Source organism: Calidris pugnax, unplaced genomic scaffold, assembly GCF_001431845.1.
Source record: "Calidris pugnax isolate Ruff unplaced genomic scaffold, ASM143184v1 scaffold17, whole genome shotgun sequence".
Taxonomy (NCBI): domain Eukaryota; kingdom Metazoa; phylum Chordata; class Aves; order Charadriiformes; family Scolopacidae; genus Calidris; species Calidris pugnax.
This window is the reverse complement of record NW_015090794.1, coordinates 8,134,154-8,155,789: the sequence shown is the minus strand read 5'-3', so window position 1 is coordinate 8,155,789 and position 21,636 is coordinate 8,134,154. Positions and strand designations below refer to the sequence as shown.

Below are 21,636 nucleotides of genomic sequence, written 5' to 3'. Positions count from 1 at the left end.
GATTTCATTATGGAAATCTTGCAACTTAGTGGGATTGTCATTTTTATCTGCCGGGTTCCTCAGTCTTGTATTCATTCTAATAATTCATTTTAAGATTACAGCTTATCTGAACATAGTATGTGCTTTGTAAATCATCCTGCAGTCATTCAGCTCTTGGCCGACTATCAGCAATATGGGTAGAAGCAGGTCAGTTAATAGCTGGGCATGAATATAAAAGCAGGATGAATTTACCGGAGAATTGCTATATTATGACAATTCTTTTCTTGAATCACTACTATCGCCCATTCTCCACAGCAGTCTTTTAACTGTTTATACAGTAAGATTTCAACATATTTCAGATAGCTATTGCAAAATATCATAAAAGCATAAAACTTATACTGTATTCAGTGTGAATATCAAAATTGGAATTAGAAGGAATTTCTGCCTCATTGTGGCACTTGTAAGAACCACACAGCCAAATAACAAGAACTTACAAGCAGTGTTTGTGTGCTGAGCATTTGTAGCCCTACCCCCACATTAACAAAATTGGCACTTTACAGGAAGTTTTCCACTTAGTTTATGTTCGCCTCATGTATGGCACCACTGTCCAGAGTCAGCAGAGTACATAAACAGGTGCTTAATTTTAAGCATAAGCCCACCCCAAAAATTAAGCATGTGCTTAAATCTAAATGCTTTCTTGGAACAAGGCTGTTTTATTAGTCATTTCATCCCCCACCAGAAGCTCCTTCAGAAACCTTTCTGTCATAAATAGCTAGACACCCCTTAGAGCACCGTGGGCATGTTTCTCATTAAAAAAAAAAAAAAAAAAAAAAAAAAAAAAAAAAAAAAAAAAAAAAAAAAAAAAAAAAAAAAGTCTTGTTCAGTTACATTTTTATTTTTTCACCCAGAATAATTCATGCAGGACACAGGCAACTCCTCACCTGCAAGGAAGGAGCTTCAGGAAAGAGGGTGACCAGGAATGGTTGTATGAACTCTGCTGAGAGACAGTCTGTGCCCAAAGTCCCTGAAACAAAGCAGGGTCTAACCATGTGGATCAAATGTGTCAGCTCACAAGATTGCAGCACACTGGATCTGGGGATGCCTCAGAACTGCTGTGCATATGCAAACCAACAACAATGCACGTGGGGAGAGACTGTCTTTCCAAGAGGTTACACAACGGGCATCACACTCCGAAAATCAGACTCTTCTGATGAGCTTTGCGATAAGGAGCCAGTGTCTAGTAAAAGACATGGTTTATAGCTTTAAGACAAATATTTAGCTACAGATATTAGCATTTCAATAACAATTTCTAGAGTAACAACATTTTTATGCAAAAACAGCTGGTGTGTCCTAGAAGGGTTCTCTTCAAGGATCAGCAAACAAACTTTCTCAAAAGATTCAAGAGGGAGCAACAGTGTTCATTTCTAAACATTGGTCATTAATGCAATTATACATACACAAGCAATACTGTTAGGTGTTAAAGATCACATAAAGGCAGACACATAACATATGCTTGAACAGAGTCAAGAGAAATTCAAGTATCTGTAAGAAAAGAGCACAGCAATTCAGAACCTTTCATCAGAAGTCACCAGTGACCCCAGTGTCTGAGAACTGGACACTTCCAGCTTCAAACAGCATGACCAGAGTGAAGCTAAGACTCTCCCTTTCTGAAACCAAACTGAGGATCAACAGCCAGGAATAACACTGGGAGCCAGAGACTGAATACTGACATAGAAGTTCTATGCAAAACAACAGACATGGTTAATTTCTATGTAAAAACATTAATTACAGAATGGGTTACATGTCAACCCACAGGTCAGTCTTGCATCTGAGCTCTGATTCAGGTTGTGAGCCCGAGGTATGTTACATATGGAAAGGCTGCTGGAACAGAGAAGCTCAAGGATTTGGGCTTTGGCTTGGAGAAAGAAAATAGAATTCAATGCTACCTGGTAACTGCATCTAATTTTCTGCTTTGTTCCCATTGTCTTGCTCTGTTTTTTCAGGTACAGCTGTAAATCACACTTTCCAAAATAATCGAATTTGCATTTTAATTTCAAGCTTTAACTTTGCGGCTTCCCAGTTCTTAGGGAAGAAACTATAATAATAAAACCAAATAAAAATATCTTACTGCAGGTGTATGAGCACACCCAAGAATTTATAAATCAGAGCTTGCTTCAATCTTGACAATTTCATACACCAAAGAACAAAGAAACTCACAAATGAAACTCCAGGGCTTTTTTGTCCAAAATTCAAATAGCTTTTTTCAGTATATCACAGATTTGGGGCCCTTTGCATTGAAACTTCTATGCTAGAAATTAAACGTCTGATTTGCAGCAGACTCTTAAATGCACGCTGAAATCAAATCTTTAAGATAAAACACAGCATGACATAAGTGTCCTGTGCACTTATTTCACTCATTTGAGTAAGCTTGTCAAGTGCAAGATGCAATCCAACACTGAAAAACAAGCTCAACACGTTTTAAGCACTTTTTTTCCCCCTACCTCCCCCCGAGATGAGATTTCTCTGAAAAAAATTAAACCACCATCCCCAAAACCAGCAAAGAACCTCCCAAAGAGAAATATCCACCGTGGTGCTGCCCTAGATAATCTTACACTATTGGAGAAAATCAAGCATGTGTGCTGCAAAGACACTGGCTTAATGACCCACAGGAGACCAATAGTGGCAGTAAGTCTGAAAAAAGTATTCATTTATTTTAATAGATATTGTACTCAAAGTTGCAGAATGAATTTAATCAAAAATACCATCTAGCAGACAACAGAGTAAGGATGCCCATGGACATCTGGAAACTCTACACTAGTATTGCCAAGAAAATCTGAGCTCTAACAAGGCCTCACAAGGTCTTTTAAATTAATATGACTAGAAAGGTGCCCTTTAACCCCAGCAGCCAAAGGCGGGTGCAAAGTGCCCCAGGCCCTGCCCCAAAATGGCGCCTCCAAGTGCCAGCACCTGCACGCGCCGCCCGCGAAATGGCGGCAGGGGCTGCTGCACCCCCCGAGCCCGCCCGCCGACCGGCCCTTACAACTGCTCGCTTTCTTGACAGATTTCACCAGTTCTGCACCCCAAAATGAGCCCTGACGAGAACCCCGACGAGAGCCCCGCCGCACCTACCGCCGCCGGAGCAGGCCTGCGGCCGGGAGAGGCCCTCACAGAACAGATCCCTTCCCAGAGCAGGGCTTCGGGGAAAGGGTTCCAAAGACATTATTTCCCAGCGGGGAAAAAAAAAAAGCAAGCCCCAAAACGGAGAAGCACTTTGAGACACGTACATTTTTCAGGCCGTTTGCTAAGAGGAAACGAAACGATGAAGGGACGAACGGCGTTCCCCCGGGCTCTGGCAGCGCTCGGCGGCAGCGGCCCCGCTCCACGCAAGCCCCTCGACGGGCCGACCCCTGTGGTGGCCCTCACCTGGCGCCGGGGAAGCCGAGAGACCTGCCGCGGGAAGGAGGCGCGAAGGCCGCGCTGGGGCTGAGGCGGCCCGGCCCGGGACGGAGCCCCCCGGCCCTGCCCCGAGCCGCAGCGAGGAGCGGCGGGCGGTGCTGCAACCCCCGCGGAACCGGCCTCCGAAAAGCACCAAAAATGGGGATCTCGCCCACCTGGAAAGTTTCGTACAACGAGCTGCCGAGAGACAGAGCGGGCCGGGCAGGCTCTGCCACCGCCTCGTCCCGCCGAGGCCAGGAGAAAGGGCTTCGTGGGACAGGAGCTGGAAATTGCTCTGGGCTTGTGCCTCCCTCCGCCCCCCAGCGCGTGCGGGGAGCCCCTTTGTCACCCGCGCGTGCCCCAGAGCTTGGGATCCTTTGTCTGCCCGGCGCCTCCTGAGCCACACCATCGCCCGCCCTGGAAGGGACGGTGATCATCGAGCCCAACCACACACCTACCACTGCCAACCCCACCACTAAACCATGTCCCTCAGCCCCACGCCTACCCGTCTTTTAAATACCTCCAGGAAGGGTGACTCAACCACATCCCTGGGCAGCCTGTTCCAATGCTTGATGGCCCTTTCCATGGAGAAGTCTTTCCTAATATCCAATCTGGCACAACCTGAGCCCATTTCCTTTTGTCCCATCACCTGTGACTTGGGAGAAGAGACCGACCTCCCCCCACCCTCCTTTCAGGCAGTTGCAGAGAGCAACAAGATCTCCCCTCAGACCCTTCTCCAGGCTGAACAACCCCAGCTGCTCCTCATAAGACTTGTGCTCCAGACCCCTCTACCAATAAAGCAATAATCCTCTGGAGCTCATTGAAGTAGCACTTCCCCCCCCCCCCCCCCTTTTTTTTTTTTTGGTTGCAAAGAGCAAGATGTTGCATGAAGAAAAACATCCAACCACAAAAGGACGTTCAAAAAGCCTCCTACTCACTCATGGTTTATTCTAGACTTGCGCTCGACTACTTTTAGTATCTCCAAACCACACAGCCACCTGTCCAAACAGGCACTACATTTTCAAATTATTTAGAAAAAAATAATAAAATATTTGTAAAAAAATCAAAGGGGTAATAAGAAGCACTTCCTTTGAAACCAACAGGTTTCAGAACATGCACCTTTTGGTGCCCTGATTTGGCCAAATCAGAGAATTTATTTGTGTACTGGATTCACGTCCAGCACATCATACACAAGGGTATTCACCTCAAGAAAATACATTAAAAGCCATCCTAAAATTAATTTGTATCACGTTGCAGGATCTTATAAAGAAAATAGGAACACAAAGTTTAATTTGCAATAAAATACAATTCACTTGAACTACAAACACTTCACACCTTTGTACGCAGTGCTTCTACTTCTCAGTTTTTATCCCCAGTATGACAGTGTGTACTCCATTACTCACCTTTTGCTGCTCCGTTATGAAGAATAATTACCTGGGTTTGAGTACACAAATCACAACTCATTTCTTCAAAAAAGAACTGGTGGTTAGACTGACAGAAGTGCTTTCACAAACACTGCAATAAATAGCAGCTTCCTGAAACCACTCTGCTCTTGCTTAACAACTCCCTCTTGTAAGATTATCAGCTGCTTTCTACTTGTTTTAACAGGTTTTATTTCGGATCCTCTTTCCATGACAAAACAAATCTTATTTCCTTCTGGCTCAAGCCTCATCAGAATTAACTAAGTTTGAACATTGTGCAACTTCTGTCAATTAAAAATAGAAGTCCAATGGAAATAATACTGTCAAAGCGTAACAGAAAGCAACGTCATCCTGGAAAGTTAATGAAGGTGGGAGTAGGGGAAGGCTTCACCCAAAATTCTCCTTCGAGGCTGGAGGATTTCAGATGGCCTACACCCCTTCCCTGGCTATTTGCAGAAACCACACGAGCACATGACATCAACACCCCATTTCTGTCTCTATCAAGAGAGGAAAAACTATGTGTTCACGACTCTACTTTAACCAAAGAGTTGCTTAATAAAAATAGTAAGTATCAATGCATTAAAACAATTTTGATCAAGGTATTAATCTTGCCTTCCTGTATTTTCTGTGCCTCAGAAAAAAAGAAAAGAAAAAAAGTTCTTCAGACATTAAAAAAAGCAGGGTATTCTCACATGACAAACAGGGATTCTTTCCAACTAAGCATCATGATATTTGATATCTATTCTCTCCCTGCTGGTCACTGGTATGCAAAAGTGTATCCATATCTATGTGTTTGTTTAGTTGTACTGCAAGTGAAAGGTTTACCCAAAGGAGTTTTAACTGAAAAAAAAATATATTTAAAGGGCCCAAGTTGCAGGAAGACAACACATTTTCAGATGTGGCTTTGTGTGTAAACATTTGGTTTGCAGGCCAGAGAATGCCATTTATCAGAGACCTGGCCCAAGTGAGACTGAAAAATTTCACCCTCGAATTATATTTCTTGACTTAATTTTAACATTTCAGCCATTCCTGTGTTTGGAAACATTCCACACGTTATAGTTTTCCAATTACAAGCACTAGATAGAAAAGACAAAGTTTTTATTTTATATATTATCAGTTTTAAAAACAAACAGTAAATTCAACGTAATCAAACACAATGCACTTTCACACAAAGCAAGTTATATCCTGCATTTGTCTGTCTAAAATAAGTTTAACAAAGCAAGTTACTTTGGCACATTCTGTAGATAATTCCATACACAAGAGAACAAACACAGGCTTTGTATTTAAGGAAATTTAAGTATAGAAGGGGCAGCAGAAACTTTTGCAGAATGCTTAATTAGATGGAATGGCTGCCAACACTATGTCTGCTATTCTCAATCCATACACGGAATTTAAAGACATGCAATGGACTGTGCCCATAAAACAAAACAAAGAAAACCCCACATAATTATCTTTTTGGGCAGTGTTCTGCATTCTGGTGCCACCACCTCAGATTTTCCAACCATCACTTTGTAGGGAAAAGGGGACCTATGGGAGTAACAATTTGAAGACTTACCAAATGAATACACAGCAGGATTATCCAGACCAGATTGACATGGGTACTAAACCAACTAAAAATCCTCCCCCCCATGCAAGCAAACAGCGCATGCTTCACTGCTGCCTCCTGTCTTGCTCTGATGATAAACTGACAAGAACTACATTTGCTGTGAAATCCAGTGGGGGGAAATACTCCTCAACAGTAACGCTCGTGACTTCTGCAGGTTAGAACCACTGCCTGTGGCATCACAACAACATTTCATGGAGCTTCACCCAGCCCTTCAGGAGCACAGGAAGTGTTAGAGTGCTGCAGCAGCAGACACACACAAGATAGTACCACAGCATCAACGCGAAAGCTACAAAACTACCTTTTTACCTCTATCATTCTCTTGTCTGTTAGCAGCTACTGATGTAAATTCTTATGGTGCAGGGAGACATGATCAGAAAGCTTTTCCAAATGCATAAGGAAGCTTTTAAACCACTTGCAGATGGATGCACAATCAGCAGCAATTTACAAAAAGTAATTAACACCAGGCCTAGAGGTTGTATTTGTGATCCATAACTCCTGGATTACAAATGTGAAGTGTTGAAAAGACTTTTGAAAAGTTAACTTATACCAAAGACTTACAGAAGGCACATTCAGCAAGGACAGTAAATGCAATAATTTTTATTTGTATTTATTTTAGCTTTTTTACTTTTACAGAGATTAATACAGTGTTAGCATCATAGCCTTGTTCAATCACCTGTCTGCCTTTTCTAGACAGGTATCATTCAAAAGCATCTAGATGGTGTTTAGACCAAGTCTGCTGCTTATGACATGGTAAAATACTTCAACCTTTAGAGCCTCATTCCCTAATTTTTTTGTGATCATCACCTTAAATAAGCACATCCATCTTAAGTTTCTGAAAACAAAACTCCTCTTTCATTTAGAAAAATCATTTAAAAAAATATCAGAGTACAAGTCTAAATAATCATGAGAGAACCTTCTTAACAAACATGTTACTTTCTTAATGAAGAAACAGTAATTAACAAACAGATCAACAACTAAAAGCCCAGGTCCCGTATCTGTGTTTTACAGGTGGAATTCAAGCCTTAAGGTAAGGCTGAACTCTGTTTATGAGTTATCAGTTGACTCATGTAAAGATACAAGGAAGTTTTCCAATGCTGTAACCAAGGCTCCACTGGGCTGGAGAAAACACTTCACAGACTCATAAAGCAGCAGTAAAAAGAATCCAACCAACCAAAATCCATTGAAATTAAGAATTCCTGTATAAAAATCCTTACTACAGAGCAGAGATATGACTGGACTTGAAACTGGCAAGGAAATTCAGGTACTAGATTGAATCACCATTGATGCACAATAACCTGAGTTGTCCATTTGGTAAATCAGCTTCCATGAAGGAAGAAGCCTTTAGGTTTGGTTCTCTTTCAACTAAGAAAGTTTTAAAGTGAATTTTAGTGCTCATGAAAAGATTCCAACAAATCAATTCTTTTGTCAGAGTGGGGCACCTGTCTCAGAGGCAAGCAGCTTCCTACCAGTTTGTAAACAGTGCTGTTGCAAAAGCATCAACATCGACCATGAGACTATTACATGGGTCTCCATAGACATTCTCCTCTTGGTCTGTGCCCAGACTGTAAGCAAGCACACCAGTGTGCAACATCACTGAGACAAGATCAACTGAAGAACATCACAAACCTGTTTTGCATAAAGCAGAAAGGGGAAAAATTTAGTTGCTATCAGCTGGTGCTGGACTGAGTGGCCTATAAAGATAACGTGTATTTTTTACAGACCTACATCAGAATCTGCTCAAGCAAATTCTTATTCAAACAATCTAGCAATAATCATTCCTTTTGATTGGTTTCCAGTGATAGAATGCATAGAAACAACCAGAAGTCTCCGTGAAGCTTCAGAAAGGTCTTGTAGAGGTGCTAACCAACTTCATCAATCAATTATCAGCGTTCAAACACTGCCTATAAGCGTTTGTAAGAACCAATAAGAACTCCACATTTCGGACAGGTGTGATCCACATCCTTTAGGGCATCAACACAGAAGGGAATTAAGCAGCAGCCGGCTATACACCTGCAAAGAAAAACAAACAAACAAACAAACAGTGTTACACAACAAGGTAAAAATGTATTTCCTGCAAAAGCCATCAGTAAAACTGGTGCCGTGAAGCTACAGGAAGAACACACATGGCTATGGAGCACATCACTCTAGTGTACTAGAGCTGCTTTAAGGTCATGTAAGACTTAAATGCAGATGTAGGCCATTCAAACCATAAAAGGTCAGGTCCCAGACAGAACAAGGAAGCAACAAACTTGAGAGCTTTATTATTCCTTAGAGCTATAAAAGGTCATATAAAAAGACAGAAATAAAGTGCAAATTGCAATCAACCTACCCCAGCAGGCAGAGGCCACCACATGACAGCCAAGTCAAAGCTCCGGAGTCATACGAGAGATGTGTCACTATCATCTGGTTACAGGAGGGGCAGCACATCTGAATCGGGCGGTCATAAAATACTACTGGTTGCTGCACTAACACTGTCTGAACTGTAACTGAGCAGAGAAATATGCTGTTTACTCAATGGATGAGGAAAAAAGGATAGTTAATCAACTTCCTCTGAGCTAGAACCAGCTATTACTATGAAATATTTGAGAGCAATGAAATGCACAATGATAAAGAGAAATCACCACAGTATCTCCTAATGCAGAAACACACTGTTAAGAATAAGGTTGTGTTAGAAACTGCAGAAAGACAAATGATGTTATTGATACTAGTTCACACTGAAGGATTCGGAAGAATTGATTCACCTCATTCCCTTTGAAAATATTTTCTGGGAGGTAGAGAACACCTGTGAACCACAATCTTTCATCTTCTGCACAGCATCTATCACACACAGCCACTTGACACCTCCTTAACATGAGGTAGGGCAGAGTTTTTGAGGCTTACCGGGGTTATTCACTGCCGCAGGCTGTCCCATGTATGGGGGAGGGTTCATTCCCTTCCCATCAGGTTTCTGGCCATGTTCTGGGACAGGATAGGGGTGAGGATAGCTCACATTGATTCCTACTGTTTCCTCATAAGAAGGTGGTGCAGATGGGATAGGGGCACCACTTGGAGCAGACATTGTATCTAAAATATAATATAGAGAAAATTATAACAAAAGACAGAAAGCAACAAGATAAATAGAGTAAAATGCACCTTTTTATTGACTGGTATTTGGTTTTGATAGTATTAACCTTGATTTCGTTGTTGTTACTTCTTTCCCTCTTCCTTCTCACAGGGTAGTTTTTACACTTTTTGCCACCACCAATTCTTCTTTGTAAGTTAAAAATCCTACAAAAGGGACATGAGGCATCTTTATTAGTATACTAAGCTATTATACTAAGCTATACTAGCAGTTTCTCCCAATTCTCCAAGAATAGTATTTTAGATCCCTCTCGTTCTCCTGGAAGAAAATAATCAAACAGTATGATAGGCCACATGGTAGTTGCTAACTAACGTGCCTGTTTTGTGGTGAAACCCAAATATTTAAAAAAAGACTATATCTCTCTGCTGTTATTTGGAATTTTAAAAAAAGGTTACATTGAAGGAAGAAGAAACCCCAAACAATTAACTATGTCCAACTCAAAGCTTCTACAACTCTCAAATATGTCCAAGATTGCCAATTTTGCTGCTTAACAAAGTTTCAATGAGTTTGCGAATGCAACTTTCCTCCACCGCTTGTTATTTCCTAACAGAGTATAAGAATGCTAACCACTACTTTTTCCCAAAGTGGAAAGAAGTGACTGTGATTTCAATACAGACTTCCTCTCTTTCTCTCTGCCCACCCACTTCCGATTCTCTGCCCACCAATTCCTTTGTTGAACAAGCTCTCACAGCATGAACGCTGATTAAGCATCTCCCTTTTTTGCTTCCTCCTAGGGACCATCCGACAGCTCCCCAAGAATCACACTCCATTCTCTGTTGTTGCACGTTCGATCTCTCTGTACCATCACTCAGTACCATCTGGGAGGAGCAACCTGTATTTGGATTATTAATTCTATATTCTTATAGTAATATAGAAGTTTAATTAATCATAGCACTAGTATGAATAAAAGGAGTACTATAAATTGCACTGATAAGGGGGAAAAGAAAAAAAAAGTACGTTAAGAAATAAAAATACTCACAACAATATAGCATTACTTTCAAAGCTTGTTGCTTTGAAAACAGCACCTTGCTGAATATATGCAGTGTCTTGTGGTGTGAGACACCAGCCATCCTAAGCTTAACTATTCCCATCACTGCTCATATCACATCTTGGGACACCACCGTATTGCATAGTAATACCAGGACCTAGACATACACAACCTAGCTAATTTGGTAGTCATGTGCTTCAGAGAAATACTTGCAAGGTTCACAGCCCAACTTCCTTTTCTACCTGACACCAAAATGATACCTCCTCCCAAAAATAAACCAAAGAAGAATGTGGTTAAGTGCAGACACAAGCTGATTGAAGGCTGAACATTAAAGATCAAAGTTCAGATCTGGTTAAACTCTCTAGGCCAACCAGTGAACAATCCTTTACCTCACAAGCTACATTGTGGATTTTTACAATCCAGGAAGTATGCTTTAACTTGTTGCCCAATATGCAGAGTCACTATACAGAAGAACAAACAAAGGAAGAGTGAAGAATCAAAGAGAGTAACATTGTCCGTGAAGACCTTACTGGCTTTCTGGCCCAGAAGACAAGATGGGGAGAGGGATGACACCACACAAAAAAACCCCCAAGAATCTCATCCTAAAACCTGGCTACTCCTTAAAATTGCCTTTGGGGAATTTAGCTCCTGAGCAAATGGAAGATAAGAATTTCTTTTACACTGAAATCCATACATACACACAGCAGACAGCGGAGGAACAAGAGTCAGTGCAGAACCAACCTACAGCTCTTGTGCAACGACCTAGTGTCCAATAGTTTCTCCCACAGTGGCCTGGATATTCCTTTTACTTTCAAGCTGGAACGATTACTTTATCAGAGAATGAAGAAGAACTAAACAAACTCCTCTGAGTGTAAACTTGAAGGAAAACTGTAAGGAAAACTTTAAACTAATAAGTTTTACCCTCTATTAATAAGCCTATTCAAGCACTAGATAAATTGGCAAGTGTTGTGACACCTTCCCTCCTGAAAGTTTTAAGAACAGTTACATATCAGAAATTATATGTCATTCAGCATTATGTGAATTAGAGAACCTCTTCACATCCCTTCCAACTTAGTTTTCCATTATTTCAATACTTGCTTTTGAAAATAAATGCAATGCCTTTTAAAAACCTGCTTTTCTGTATGTTTCAGATGTGAGATACTACATCTTCTGAAGAAGGTAAGACCCAATCCTGAACAAACTGCTTGCAAACCACCCTCCTGCCCCTAGAGATCATTGCAAGACTGGTCTAGAACTAACTGGAAATCACCATAAGGCACTACTAGACTTTCCGTAGTTTCCATTTGCACTTTGCTCCCTGCAAATAGGTACAGAGCAGCTTAGAACTTTAACCACAGTATGTTTTACAGATACATTCTTATATAAATAGTACTGATACAGACATGTTTGGGATGAGAAAAGATTAATATTACAAACCAACCCCAAATCATATAAAAAGTGATACAGAATCTTAAGCCTCCATATAGGATAGGGATGACTTGACTTTCTAACACCTTAATCTGTACGCAGCTACTTAAGAAACTGCAGCAATTTACTAACTGAAAGATAAATAGGCACAAAGGCAAGTTGATGACAGAAGTAGAAACTGAACTCACACGTTTTATCTTCTTAAAGCAGACTCTTGAATGCTGCTCTCAAATAATTCAAAACGGAAGACTGCTTGGTGACAGGTACCCGACTGCAAGAAAAGACAAAGGATAAGACAGGTAACAGGGAAGTCAAATACACCAAAAAGTTATCTAGAGGTAGCAAATATGTAAACCATTATTAGGCAACATTAAAGCCATCTCAAACCAGGATACGCAAACATTGAAAGACCAACAAGCACATTAAATGCATGACTGGGCCTTTTACGCTGATACATAAGAAGTTTCCATTCACATCTGGAAGTTTCAGATCCAAACAGCACTAAATAGAAGAAGTGAGCAATTCTAGCTTCTGTTCCCACACTCTCACTACTGATTTGCTGTCATTTATAAATGCATGTGGTCAGATAACACCCAATGGCTTCAGCTACCCATCCCACGTCATTCTTCTGCTCTTCGTAAAAAATCTCTTGTATTCCAGGTGCACAACAGTAAGGTGGACATTGACTCACTGTGCCCTGCTGCACTCTGACTTTGGGCTGATAAGTCAGTAGACTTCAGAGAAGAATTAATAAAGCAGCAAAAGCACCAGGCTCCCTCCTCCAGATTTTTCTTTTTTGTTCATTCGCTCAAGAGAAAGAATGACACGTACTTAGAGCTGCGAGCGCTCTTCTCAGCCCAAATCATTTCCTTCATGAGGACATACTGGAACAATGTTGGCATGGAACAAAGCACCCTTCCAGTTCATTCCTTTCTGCAGAGGTCTATTGCTCTACGCACAGAAGAAAGTTGCCATAAAGGCAGGAAAAACGCTAGTAAAAGCCACAGCATTCACAAACCACTCTATTCAAATGAAACCAAATTAGTTACTTGTGCTAGCCAGAGAGACCAGGAAGACAGGTCACAAACTCTACCAACAGACTGATGCGCAGACCCCTTCTCTCCAACAAAGAGTGCAGCCCAGCTCTATGTCACTTCTATAACTGCACTAAAGCCACATGAATTTTGGGGAATGGAAGCCTTTTGAAATTCTCAATGTCTCAGTGTGCAGCAGTTTTTGCAGAGTTTTGCATTTTGCTAGTTGTATTTACTATTGTTGCGTTTCAGCTAATTCAAACACCACCATGCCCCCTCATATTAATTCCTAAACTCTAACTCTGTGCAGCAATCTAAAACCAGAATCAGGATCTGCATTTACTCCCTACCCAAACCACCAATTTTAATTTGGCCAGAGAATTTGCAGGCTGTAGTTGAAAAAAAAAAGGATACTACCTGGCTAAACTTTCATTTTGTCTTGCTATTGGAGAAGGTGAACTAAGTGAATTAGAACTTCTAGGGTGGCTTATCTGAAGAGCTTACTAACCCAGCATTCATTATAAAGCCAAGATTCTTACAGCCTTCTATCATGGGCTTCAGGGTTTGTATCTGACTAAAATCATCTTGATTTACTTGATTTAGTAAAACTTTGACTTGAAACGAGTAGTATGCTCAGAGGCAGCAACACACTGCAGAAGGATTTAGGAGGGTTATATCTCATCAGAGAAGACAACTGTCAAATAATGTTTACATAATTAATTAAAATGTAGGCTATGACCTACATAGTTTTTAGAAATAGCTGCACAGCATTCCTTAGTACACCCTCCCACAACATGGGTTTGTAAAAAGCTGGGCAATTTCTTCAGAATGCTAATTGAAATACCAAACTGTAAAACCTGGTGTAGGTGAGAAAGACTGACTCAAGACGCATACAGGCATTACAGGGAAAATAAGAAAGAACGTATGTTTATCACAGTCCAGAAGCTACACACTAAATATTATCTATACATATACACACACCCCTACACCCTATACCTGCTACATCTGCCAGATCATACACATTCACACGTTAACTCACACTGTTGTCTACTCTAGAAAGGTAAAAGTATTCCAGATTCCTTTCTTCCAAGGGGCAGATTTACTAACATTAGGGCACCATTATCTGTGTCATACTCCCAAAATTAGAAACAAACAAAGCTACAGGGCTGTGGTCATATTCCCCTTCCCTCCTCACACTCCATTCATGATGCAGACCAGTCAGGCTCAGAGTCTGGCTCACATGCCATTCATGCATCTTCACCTAGTGATAATCACCGTAACTACAAATTGTCCTTGCCACACCCAAAACTGAACACATATTTATTACCATTTTCTCACCACACAACACATCCCCCAACTTATGAGAATTTTTGATATTGCTCAGACCGGTATGTGAACATTATGTAGTTTAAAACTGCAGCCTTTTTCTGAAGACAGGATGCAAATGTGTATTCTAAGAATGCAGAAAAATACCTTTTACCCAAAGACAAATGGAAAAAAAAACAGGAGGGGGAACAAGTCAAAAGCGGAAGAGTAAGTCAAGTCATTCATGCCTTACCCAACAATTACAGATGAATCATTAGACAACAATTTTTTTAATCCCAGCTTGTTTCCTGACCTGCACAGGAGTCTGGGAGAAATGGATTCCACAGCAGCGCACAGGTAACAGCACCAGCACCTCAAGGATAACCGTGGGTAGATAATCTCTCTGTCCCTTCTCAGGAGGGAAAATAAAGAGAGGTCTGCACTGTCCCCACACTGACACGCCACACAAGGAGAAACTTATGCACCAAAGTGTTGCTCCTGGGAGGCTGGAGAAGATGGAAGAAACTGTAGTCATCCCTCCCTGTCCAGCCAAACCTCAGCCCACCACCTGCTTTTAATGGAATAGCAAGTACTTCTTTTCTAAGAATGGAAGAGCAAATACACTTACTTGCTTAAAGAACAATTTTCCTCATCTGAAATCTTCCTTAGCCATTCAGGTACAGACCCAAAATACCCTGCTTGCTTTTAAATAGCTCCCCTGAAACTAAATAATCATGTCTCTATTTGCTTGAAGTCTTTCCAAAACAAACTTCACTATAAAGAAAATATAATTTTTAGTTGATATCAGAGTGTATGTCTGTCATAAGAAATTTTTATAAAAGATAAGCACAGTTAGCTACATGAAAGTTTGATCTAAGAACACTTTCATTGTTTGGTATGGATTCACAATTTTCCTGCTTTTATCAAAGTAAATTTACATCCTTAGAACGTTGCAATAGCAAACGTTATAAATCAATCTAAGACTATTTCTACCAAAATAAAGACCAAAACTGCCACTTTGGCTGCCTACCAGTATGGAGTGAGCTTTCAGCCACAACACTGCCTTAGTCTCACCAGCCACACAACAGCATAAACGCTGGAGTAACAAGGGGAAATGGCAACAGCACCAAGGCAAGGGAACGTAAGCAGATCATGAAACCAGACCAAATATCTCAGAGCATCTGTTTTTACTTTCATACAGCATCATTCCAAAACTCAGAATCAATATATATGCACTCTCAGGAAGAGAAGGGACATTTCCGTTACACACATTTACCACGATGACTTAGAAAAGAAGTACGTAGTCGATTTTTATCTTCCACTGTAAGGAATGTTGCTGAATGTGAATTTACATGAACACATTATCTCCAATTGCTTTCTAGAGAATTTTTACAACACACTAGCGAAGATGCCATGCAAGACAAGGCATGGACAAGTAAATGAAGTAATCCTGTATCTGGCTATCCAAGTGATGAAAAAGGTGGCAATATCTTCAAGAAAGCATACTTTTTATGAGAGCGTAAGAAGTTATTATTTTCTTAGATTTTTTACCAGTTTTCATTTGGGGGGGGACTCTTATTGAATGGCATATATGTTGGATGAAAATAAACAAGACATTCAAATTTGGTCATTCAGGTTTGGGTACAAGATAGCAGATCTCAAGCAGGGACACACTAGCGTTTATCCAGGATGAAGACAGAGTGCCAGGCACCACGTGTTGCGAGCACAACAGAGATGCTGGCAGGAGAAATGTGGCCAGAAGAAGGCTGGAGAAACAGCGTGGCATGTGAGGGGCTTCAGCTGAGCAACAGAGCAGATAACACAGAGAACAAAACCAGAAGATGTGCACGGTGGCCAGGAGCACAAGAGCAAGGCCACTGTTTCCCTGCTATCGCCATCCAACCCCGAAAGCTTGCAGCATCTCAGAAACTCCTGCCAGACTCTGGACTCCTGCTGCTCTATTCCCAACCATCCTTCTCCTGGCTATAACATCCTTTACATATCCCCACCGCCCAAGCTTATTTCAAGACACTATGCACCTCAATTGGAAAGACATTACCTAAGCAGGCCTCAAAGCACAGAGCACAGCACAGCCTGCACTGGGTGGGGAGAGAACTGGGGCGGGGGGGAAACTCTCAGGCACTTAAAAATAATTTTAAAAAAAAAGAGGTTTGACTTCCTTGGATTGTTGCACGTTTGTTACACACAGCAGAAAGGTGCTGGCTGTAGATTACTGGTGTATCTGATCTTTTAAGTCCAGGAAGCAACCCCTGGGAATACCAGCAGAATCTGTAGGCAACACACACAAGGGTGAAGAACGGCTGAGTTGGAAGGAGACAAAAGCTATGACTGGACAGTTTTTACTCGAAGCAAACAAAAGGTACAATCAGATAGTAACACAGAATTTCCCTTTGGACTGTAGCTGGCTGTAAATAATTCCATAACAAGAACAGAAACAGGAAACACACTTTGGAACAGAAAGCTGTAACAGAATATGAAGTCAATGGGCCTAGAACAACCTCACCTAAGTAGGTCCCTAAGCAGGCAGGTGATCCAAATGACCTCTGGAGATCCCTTATCCAAACTAAATTACTCTGTAATAACCCCAAAAAAGAAGTCAGGTTACTGTACTAGAAAAAGATCATAAAGATCCAGTTATGTTTTTATCCATACACTAAATACTAAGTTATAACAAAACTGATACAAAAGATACATGTCATAATGTAAACAAAACATGTGCTTTACTGATTTCTTCAATGAAGACAATTCTCCAGAAAACTGCCTTAATTGCTGGGCTGTCTTCCTTGCTTGATTGAGGTCAGAGGAGAACTAATTCATCCTAAGTGCAGAGACTGGCAGCAACTATAGGAACTATATGGCTACTAAACACTCATTCTGGCCCAAATGCTGTTGTAAACCTAGTAGAATCCAGATTCTGGATCAGTATTTTGATGTCTAAAAGCAGCTGGGTTCTATTAGCAGACCTGACCTTTTTTTTTTTTTCCTACTTCACAAAACATGATGTAAATATACCTATTTGAGAACACAGGAATTTCAGACCATTTTAAGACAAGCTTGATTTTATTGCTTTTTTGTCAGATGCTCTAGAAACTCCAGTCTATCATGGTTCCAAACTTTGTAATAAGTTTTAGCCTTAACTCATAACCTGTTTCTCTTGTGGCTACATCATCCTTTAAGCATTTATATATCCTAATGTTTACCTCATATACTTCTACCGTAACTTCTCAGCTAGAATTCTCAATGACTGCCTCCTGCCTGGTAAACCTCTGCTAGTCTTAAAATGCCCACATTGCCTCCTCACCAGTCATGTCTGTATCTGTCCACGTCAACACCGCTGCCCTCTGGGATCACCCATCTTCTCCCATCCCCACTGTACCTATGAATACTCAACTACCACCACACACCAGCTGAGCAAGCGCGGGGCTCGGTTATGCAGCCAGTCACCCTCGGTGCCTCTATAGCCACACAGGCCAATTCCCCTGCTGAGTCAGCAGCCAATGCATATGTTCCTTATCATACATGCCACCTACACGCTTGTCCACATACCAAAAAGAAAAAAAGTAAGCTAAAACTGTCATTGGCTCCTGCTCTGGTAAGCTATTTATTCAGCCTTTTCCTCACTTCTCATCCAAAAATCTCTCCCTTAGACCTTCAGCTACAAAGATTAAAGCTCTGTGGACGCACATTTTCAGACTGCAAACCTCAAAGTGCTATTTCTAAGCACCATAAACAAGTTTATTTGTAATCCATGACCACTCTTCTCCAACCAAGCCACTTCCTGTACATGTTTTTATGCTCATTCTTTAAAGTTTTAAAACAGACCTCAGGTAGCATCTCTCAATCTTACACTTTTTCTGACCACGTCTCTCAAGTCAAAAAGCCCTTTCAACACCTGAAAGATGCCTACGGAGACCTTCGCAGGTACAAAAGGCCACACACAAAGAATTCCAGGTTTAAGTATCCGATTATGTGGATGGAGTCACTCCATCCACACAAAGTACCGCTAAGACCCAGCACACAACCTTCCCAACGACACAAGCCTCTTTGCTTTCCTGGAGTGCAGAAAAGTCTCTGGAATACTGCTGACTGCCCTCCTTACAGGACACAGCTTTCATTGGGATTTCAGTGAAGTCTGTAAACATTCTTATAAAGAACTTGTCACAAGTTTGTTCACTCTTCCAGGTTACACAGACTAATCTGCTGCACTGGAGGCATGGTAATACATCAGTAAACACTACTAATGTTTATACATTTCAGTAGTCCCACAGTCTTCCCGGTAGACTAAGCAGAAATGCGGAAAGCTTTATTAGAAAGGGAATCATGTACTCAGCCCAGTGTGAGTTTTCCAGTAGCCACGTAGCTCAGACAAACACAGGAGGTGGTGGTACTGAAGGACAGACGTGGCTCCAGGCGCAGTGTGTACACAGAACAGTAACTGTGCAAAGCGATCACTTCTTTGAGAACAGGCACTGATCTCTTGCACCATTCCCGTGCTCACACTGCAGCTTTGGCAGACTGAAGAGGGAAGACAACAGCAGTCAAAGATGACTAAACTCAGTAAGTTTTTGTGATTATATTTGTAGTATCAAATACTCCACATCTATACTTTTAAAAACCGCTGACCTCCTTTTTCCTTTAGAAAAATAGAAGTTTCCCCTTGTGACTAAACTACAGAGCTGAATGCTGTGCCCCCAGTCACGGTGTGCTGGTTTTGGCTGGGGATGCACAAAAAAGCTGGGAGGAGAAGCAGCCAGGACCAACCACAGGGATATCCCATGCCCTGTGACATCACGCTCCTCCATAAAAACTGCAGGAAGGTTGGAGGAGCCGCTACACGGGGACTGGCTGGGCATCGGTCGGTTGGTGGTGAGCAGTTGTTTTATCTGCATCACTTGTCTGTCTTGGGTTTCATTTTTTTTTCTTTCTTATTTTTCTTTTAATTACAATTATTATAATTTTAATTATTAAACTGTTCTTATCTCTACCCATGAGATTTCTCCTTTTACCTTTCCAACTCTCTTCCCCTCATCCCTCTGTGGGGGGAACGAGTGACCAGCTGTGTGGTGCTTAGTTGCTGGCTGGGGTCGAACCACGACACACAGCTCCTTCAGCTGTGCAGACCCTGCACGACCGAAGACCATCCTCACCTCTGCTGTACTGAAGAGCAAGTTCTAAGAAATCAACACACCTTCACGGATTTCAAAACAGTAATGATAAGAATTTCCAGCATGAACACTTCTAGTCTTGATATTTAACATTCAATACTTATTTTTAAATGATGTTGCATTTTTCATTTCTTACCACTGACTAGTTTTGGACAGCTGGTTCAATTTAAAAATGACTACTATGCCTTTTTTTGCCTTTTCACCTTTTTTTTTCCCCTTCCTGAAGGCAGATGCAAACAAGTCTCAGGTCTTTGCAGCGCTTGGGGCCATCCCTGGCATGGCAACCACCTCTTCTGTGCTTCCTTTTCTTTTTTTAAAGTTAAAGTTTCAGATCTGAAGCACAGGTAACATTTCCCAAGTACTACAGTGAATGGTATAAAACTAAAACCAAGTATCAATCCCTTTAATTTATCTATCAAAACAGACATTCCTAATAAGAACAAGATGACATCAATACTACAAAGCAATCTCTGCAAAATACTGAGTTTTGTGGATTTAACCACAACTTCAGCTTTTCAACTGAGTTTTGCTGATGTTCCTTCTGCTTTAAATGTCAACTTTGATGAGTTATTTGAACTATTACTTCATAAAGCCAGTGCAATCATGTGTCTCACAATCCTGGGCACTACTTGAAGATCTGCCAGGAAACAAGAGAAAGAGAAGATAAAAACCCACCTCTCTGCTTGGTATTGAAAAAAAAAAACCCAAACCAAAACTGAAAAGAATTGCTTACAAATACAGCTTTGCTAACCCAGCTTAGCCAAGCAAATACGTTGTTGCCCTCCTTTTACTCTTTATCTCTTGCTAAATATTGATATGATTTAACACCTTAAACAATTCCTACTCAGTCCTCTTCACTAGAAATCCCAAATTGCTCACCAACACCACAGGTAATTACAGAGGCTCCCTGCACAGCAGAGTTTAAGACAGCTGCTCATCAGCAGCACCTAGAACGAAACACAAGCTGAAGGCTAATCTTTTTTTTAAACAATCAGGCAGGATATACAGGTTTCTCAGAGCACTCGGGATTTTTGCAGTGCAGAGCAGGGAGCGGTAACACAGCACTCGCTTGGGCCACCCACCATCTTGGTTATCTGAACTCCGGACAGTAACTTCCTAGTTTACCAACCTGCTGAAAAAATATTATCTTAAAGTTGTGTAAATTTCCCAGGTGTTCGTGAGACAATAGTTACAAAAAAGACTTATTATTTCAGTCAGACAACCAATGCCATTCGGGTCACACTGAACTTTTACACTAACAAAAGAGAAACGGCACTACGCAGTGCCTTCTCCCCAGCAGCAGAGATTTCCTATGTTACTTTCACCAAACAATAACCCTCTCGGAATAACCACCCCTTCCACCGGCTGCTGGCGAGCCCGGCAAACCCCTTCCCCGGGGCCGTTCAGCCCCGAAGGGCCGCCGCGCCGCTCTCCAGCCCGTTCCCCGAGGGCAGGGACGCTCCGCCCGACCCGGCTGCCCCCGCAACAGTTGGGTTTCGTTTCCCTCATGCTCCGGCCTCGCCCGCGGCCTCTCCCGGGCCGGCTCCTCACCGTCCCGCCAAGCCCCAGCTTCCCCCCAGCGCCCGGGGGACCCCCCTAGCCCGTCCCGGCCGGGAGTGTCCGGCCCTGCCCGGGCGCCGCGGGACACAGGAGCGGGGCAGGGCAGAGCTCAGCCGCCGGCAGCGGAGCAACGGCTCGTCCCGTCCCCACCCTCACCTTCCCCCGCCCCTTCCCCCGAGAACCGCCCGCGGGGGGCGGCCTGGGGGCGGACAGCCCGCCGCGCCCACCCCGGGCCCGGGACAGGCCCTGCCCGCAGCCCCGCTGCCCCGCACCTACCGGCGGCACTCGCCCGCTCCCCGGCCGGACTGCGAGAGGAGCCGGCGCCTGCCCGCACCTGGGAGCGGCCAGGGGAGGAGAAGGGAAGGAGGAGGGAAGAAAAAGTCGGTGGAAGCGCAAAAGTGCCCGACGCGGAGCGGCGTGACCCTCCCGCCCCCGCAACGGGCCGTCCGGGCTGTCGGGGAACTCCGCCGCTCCTGCCGAGAGGCTTTACTCAGCGACCCACAACTGCTCTGCCACTCCCCGGCACCGGCGTCACCGCACTCCACGTTTCGTAGCGCTGGAGGAAAACACCCT

General features: G+C 42.5%; 2 protein-coding genes across 2 annotated transcripts in view; one reads left to right on the top strand and one right to left on the bottom strand.

Annotated features, from left to right (window-relative positions):
* Nucleotides 1–7,018: 7,018 nt before the first annotated feature.
* Nucleotides 7,019–21,545, bottom strand: LITAF (lipopolysaccharide-induced TNF factor). Its single transcript, XM_014936675.1, has 6 exons — nucleotides 21,340–21,545; nucleotides 12,167–12,249; nucleotides 9,612–9,708; nucleotides 9,322–9,504; nucleotides 8,771–8,927; nucleotides 7,019–8,451 (listed from the first exon to the last, which is right to left on the bottom strand). Exons 4-6 carry the CDS (start codon nucleotides 9,497–9,499, stop codon nucleotides 8,343–8,345), a joined length of 444 nt encoding a protein of 147 aa, XP_014792161.1. The 5' UTR covers nucleotides 9,500–9,504; nucleotides 9,612–9,708; nucleotides 12,167–12,249; nucleotides 21,340–21,545; the 3' UTR covers nucleotides 7,019–8,342.
* Nucleotides 15,726–21,636, top strand: part of LOC106884685 (basic proline-rich protein-like) — a 76,147-nt gene continuing 70,236 nt past the window's right edge. The window contains exons 1-3 of the mRNA XM_014936209.1: nucleotides 15,726–15,836; nucleotides 18,159–18,259; nucleotides 20,880–21,613. Coding sequence (XP_014791695.1) covers nucleotides 15,726–15,836; nucleotides 18,159–18,259; nucleotides 20,880–21,613 — 946 coding nt within the window. The remainder of the gene's footprint in view (nucleotides 15,837–18,158; nucleotides 18,260–20,879; nucleotides 21,614–21,636) is intronic.

Excerpts from the sequence above, each read along its gene's own strand:
- LITAF (XM_014936675.1), bottom strand. The coding sequence starts at position 9,499 with ATGTCTGCTCCAAGTGGTGCCCCTATCCCATCTGCACCACCTTCTTAT. Across the intron at positions 8,928-9,321 it reads TGCGGCAGTGAATAACCCCG|TTACAGTTCAGACAGTGTTA; the intron begins GTAAGCCTCAAA and ends TTCTCTGCTCAG. Across the intron at positions 8,452-8,770 it reads GGTGGCCTCTGCCTGCTGGG|GTGTATAGCCGGCTGCTGCT; the intron begins GTAGGTTGATTG and ends TTTTCTTTGCAG.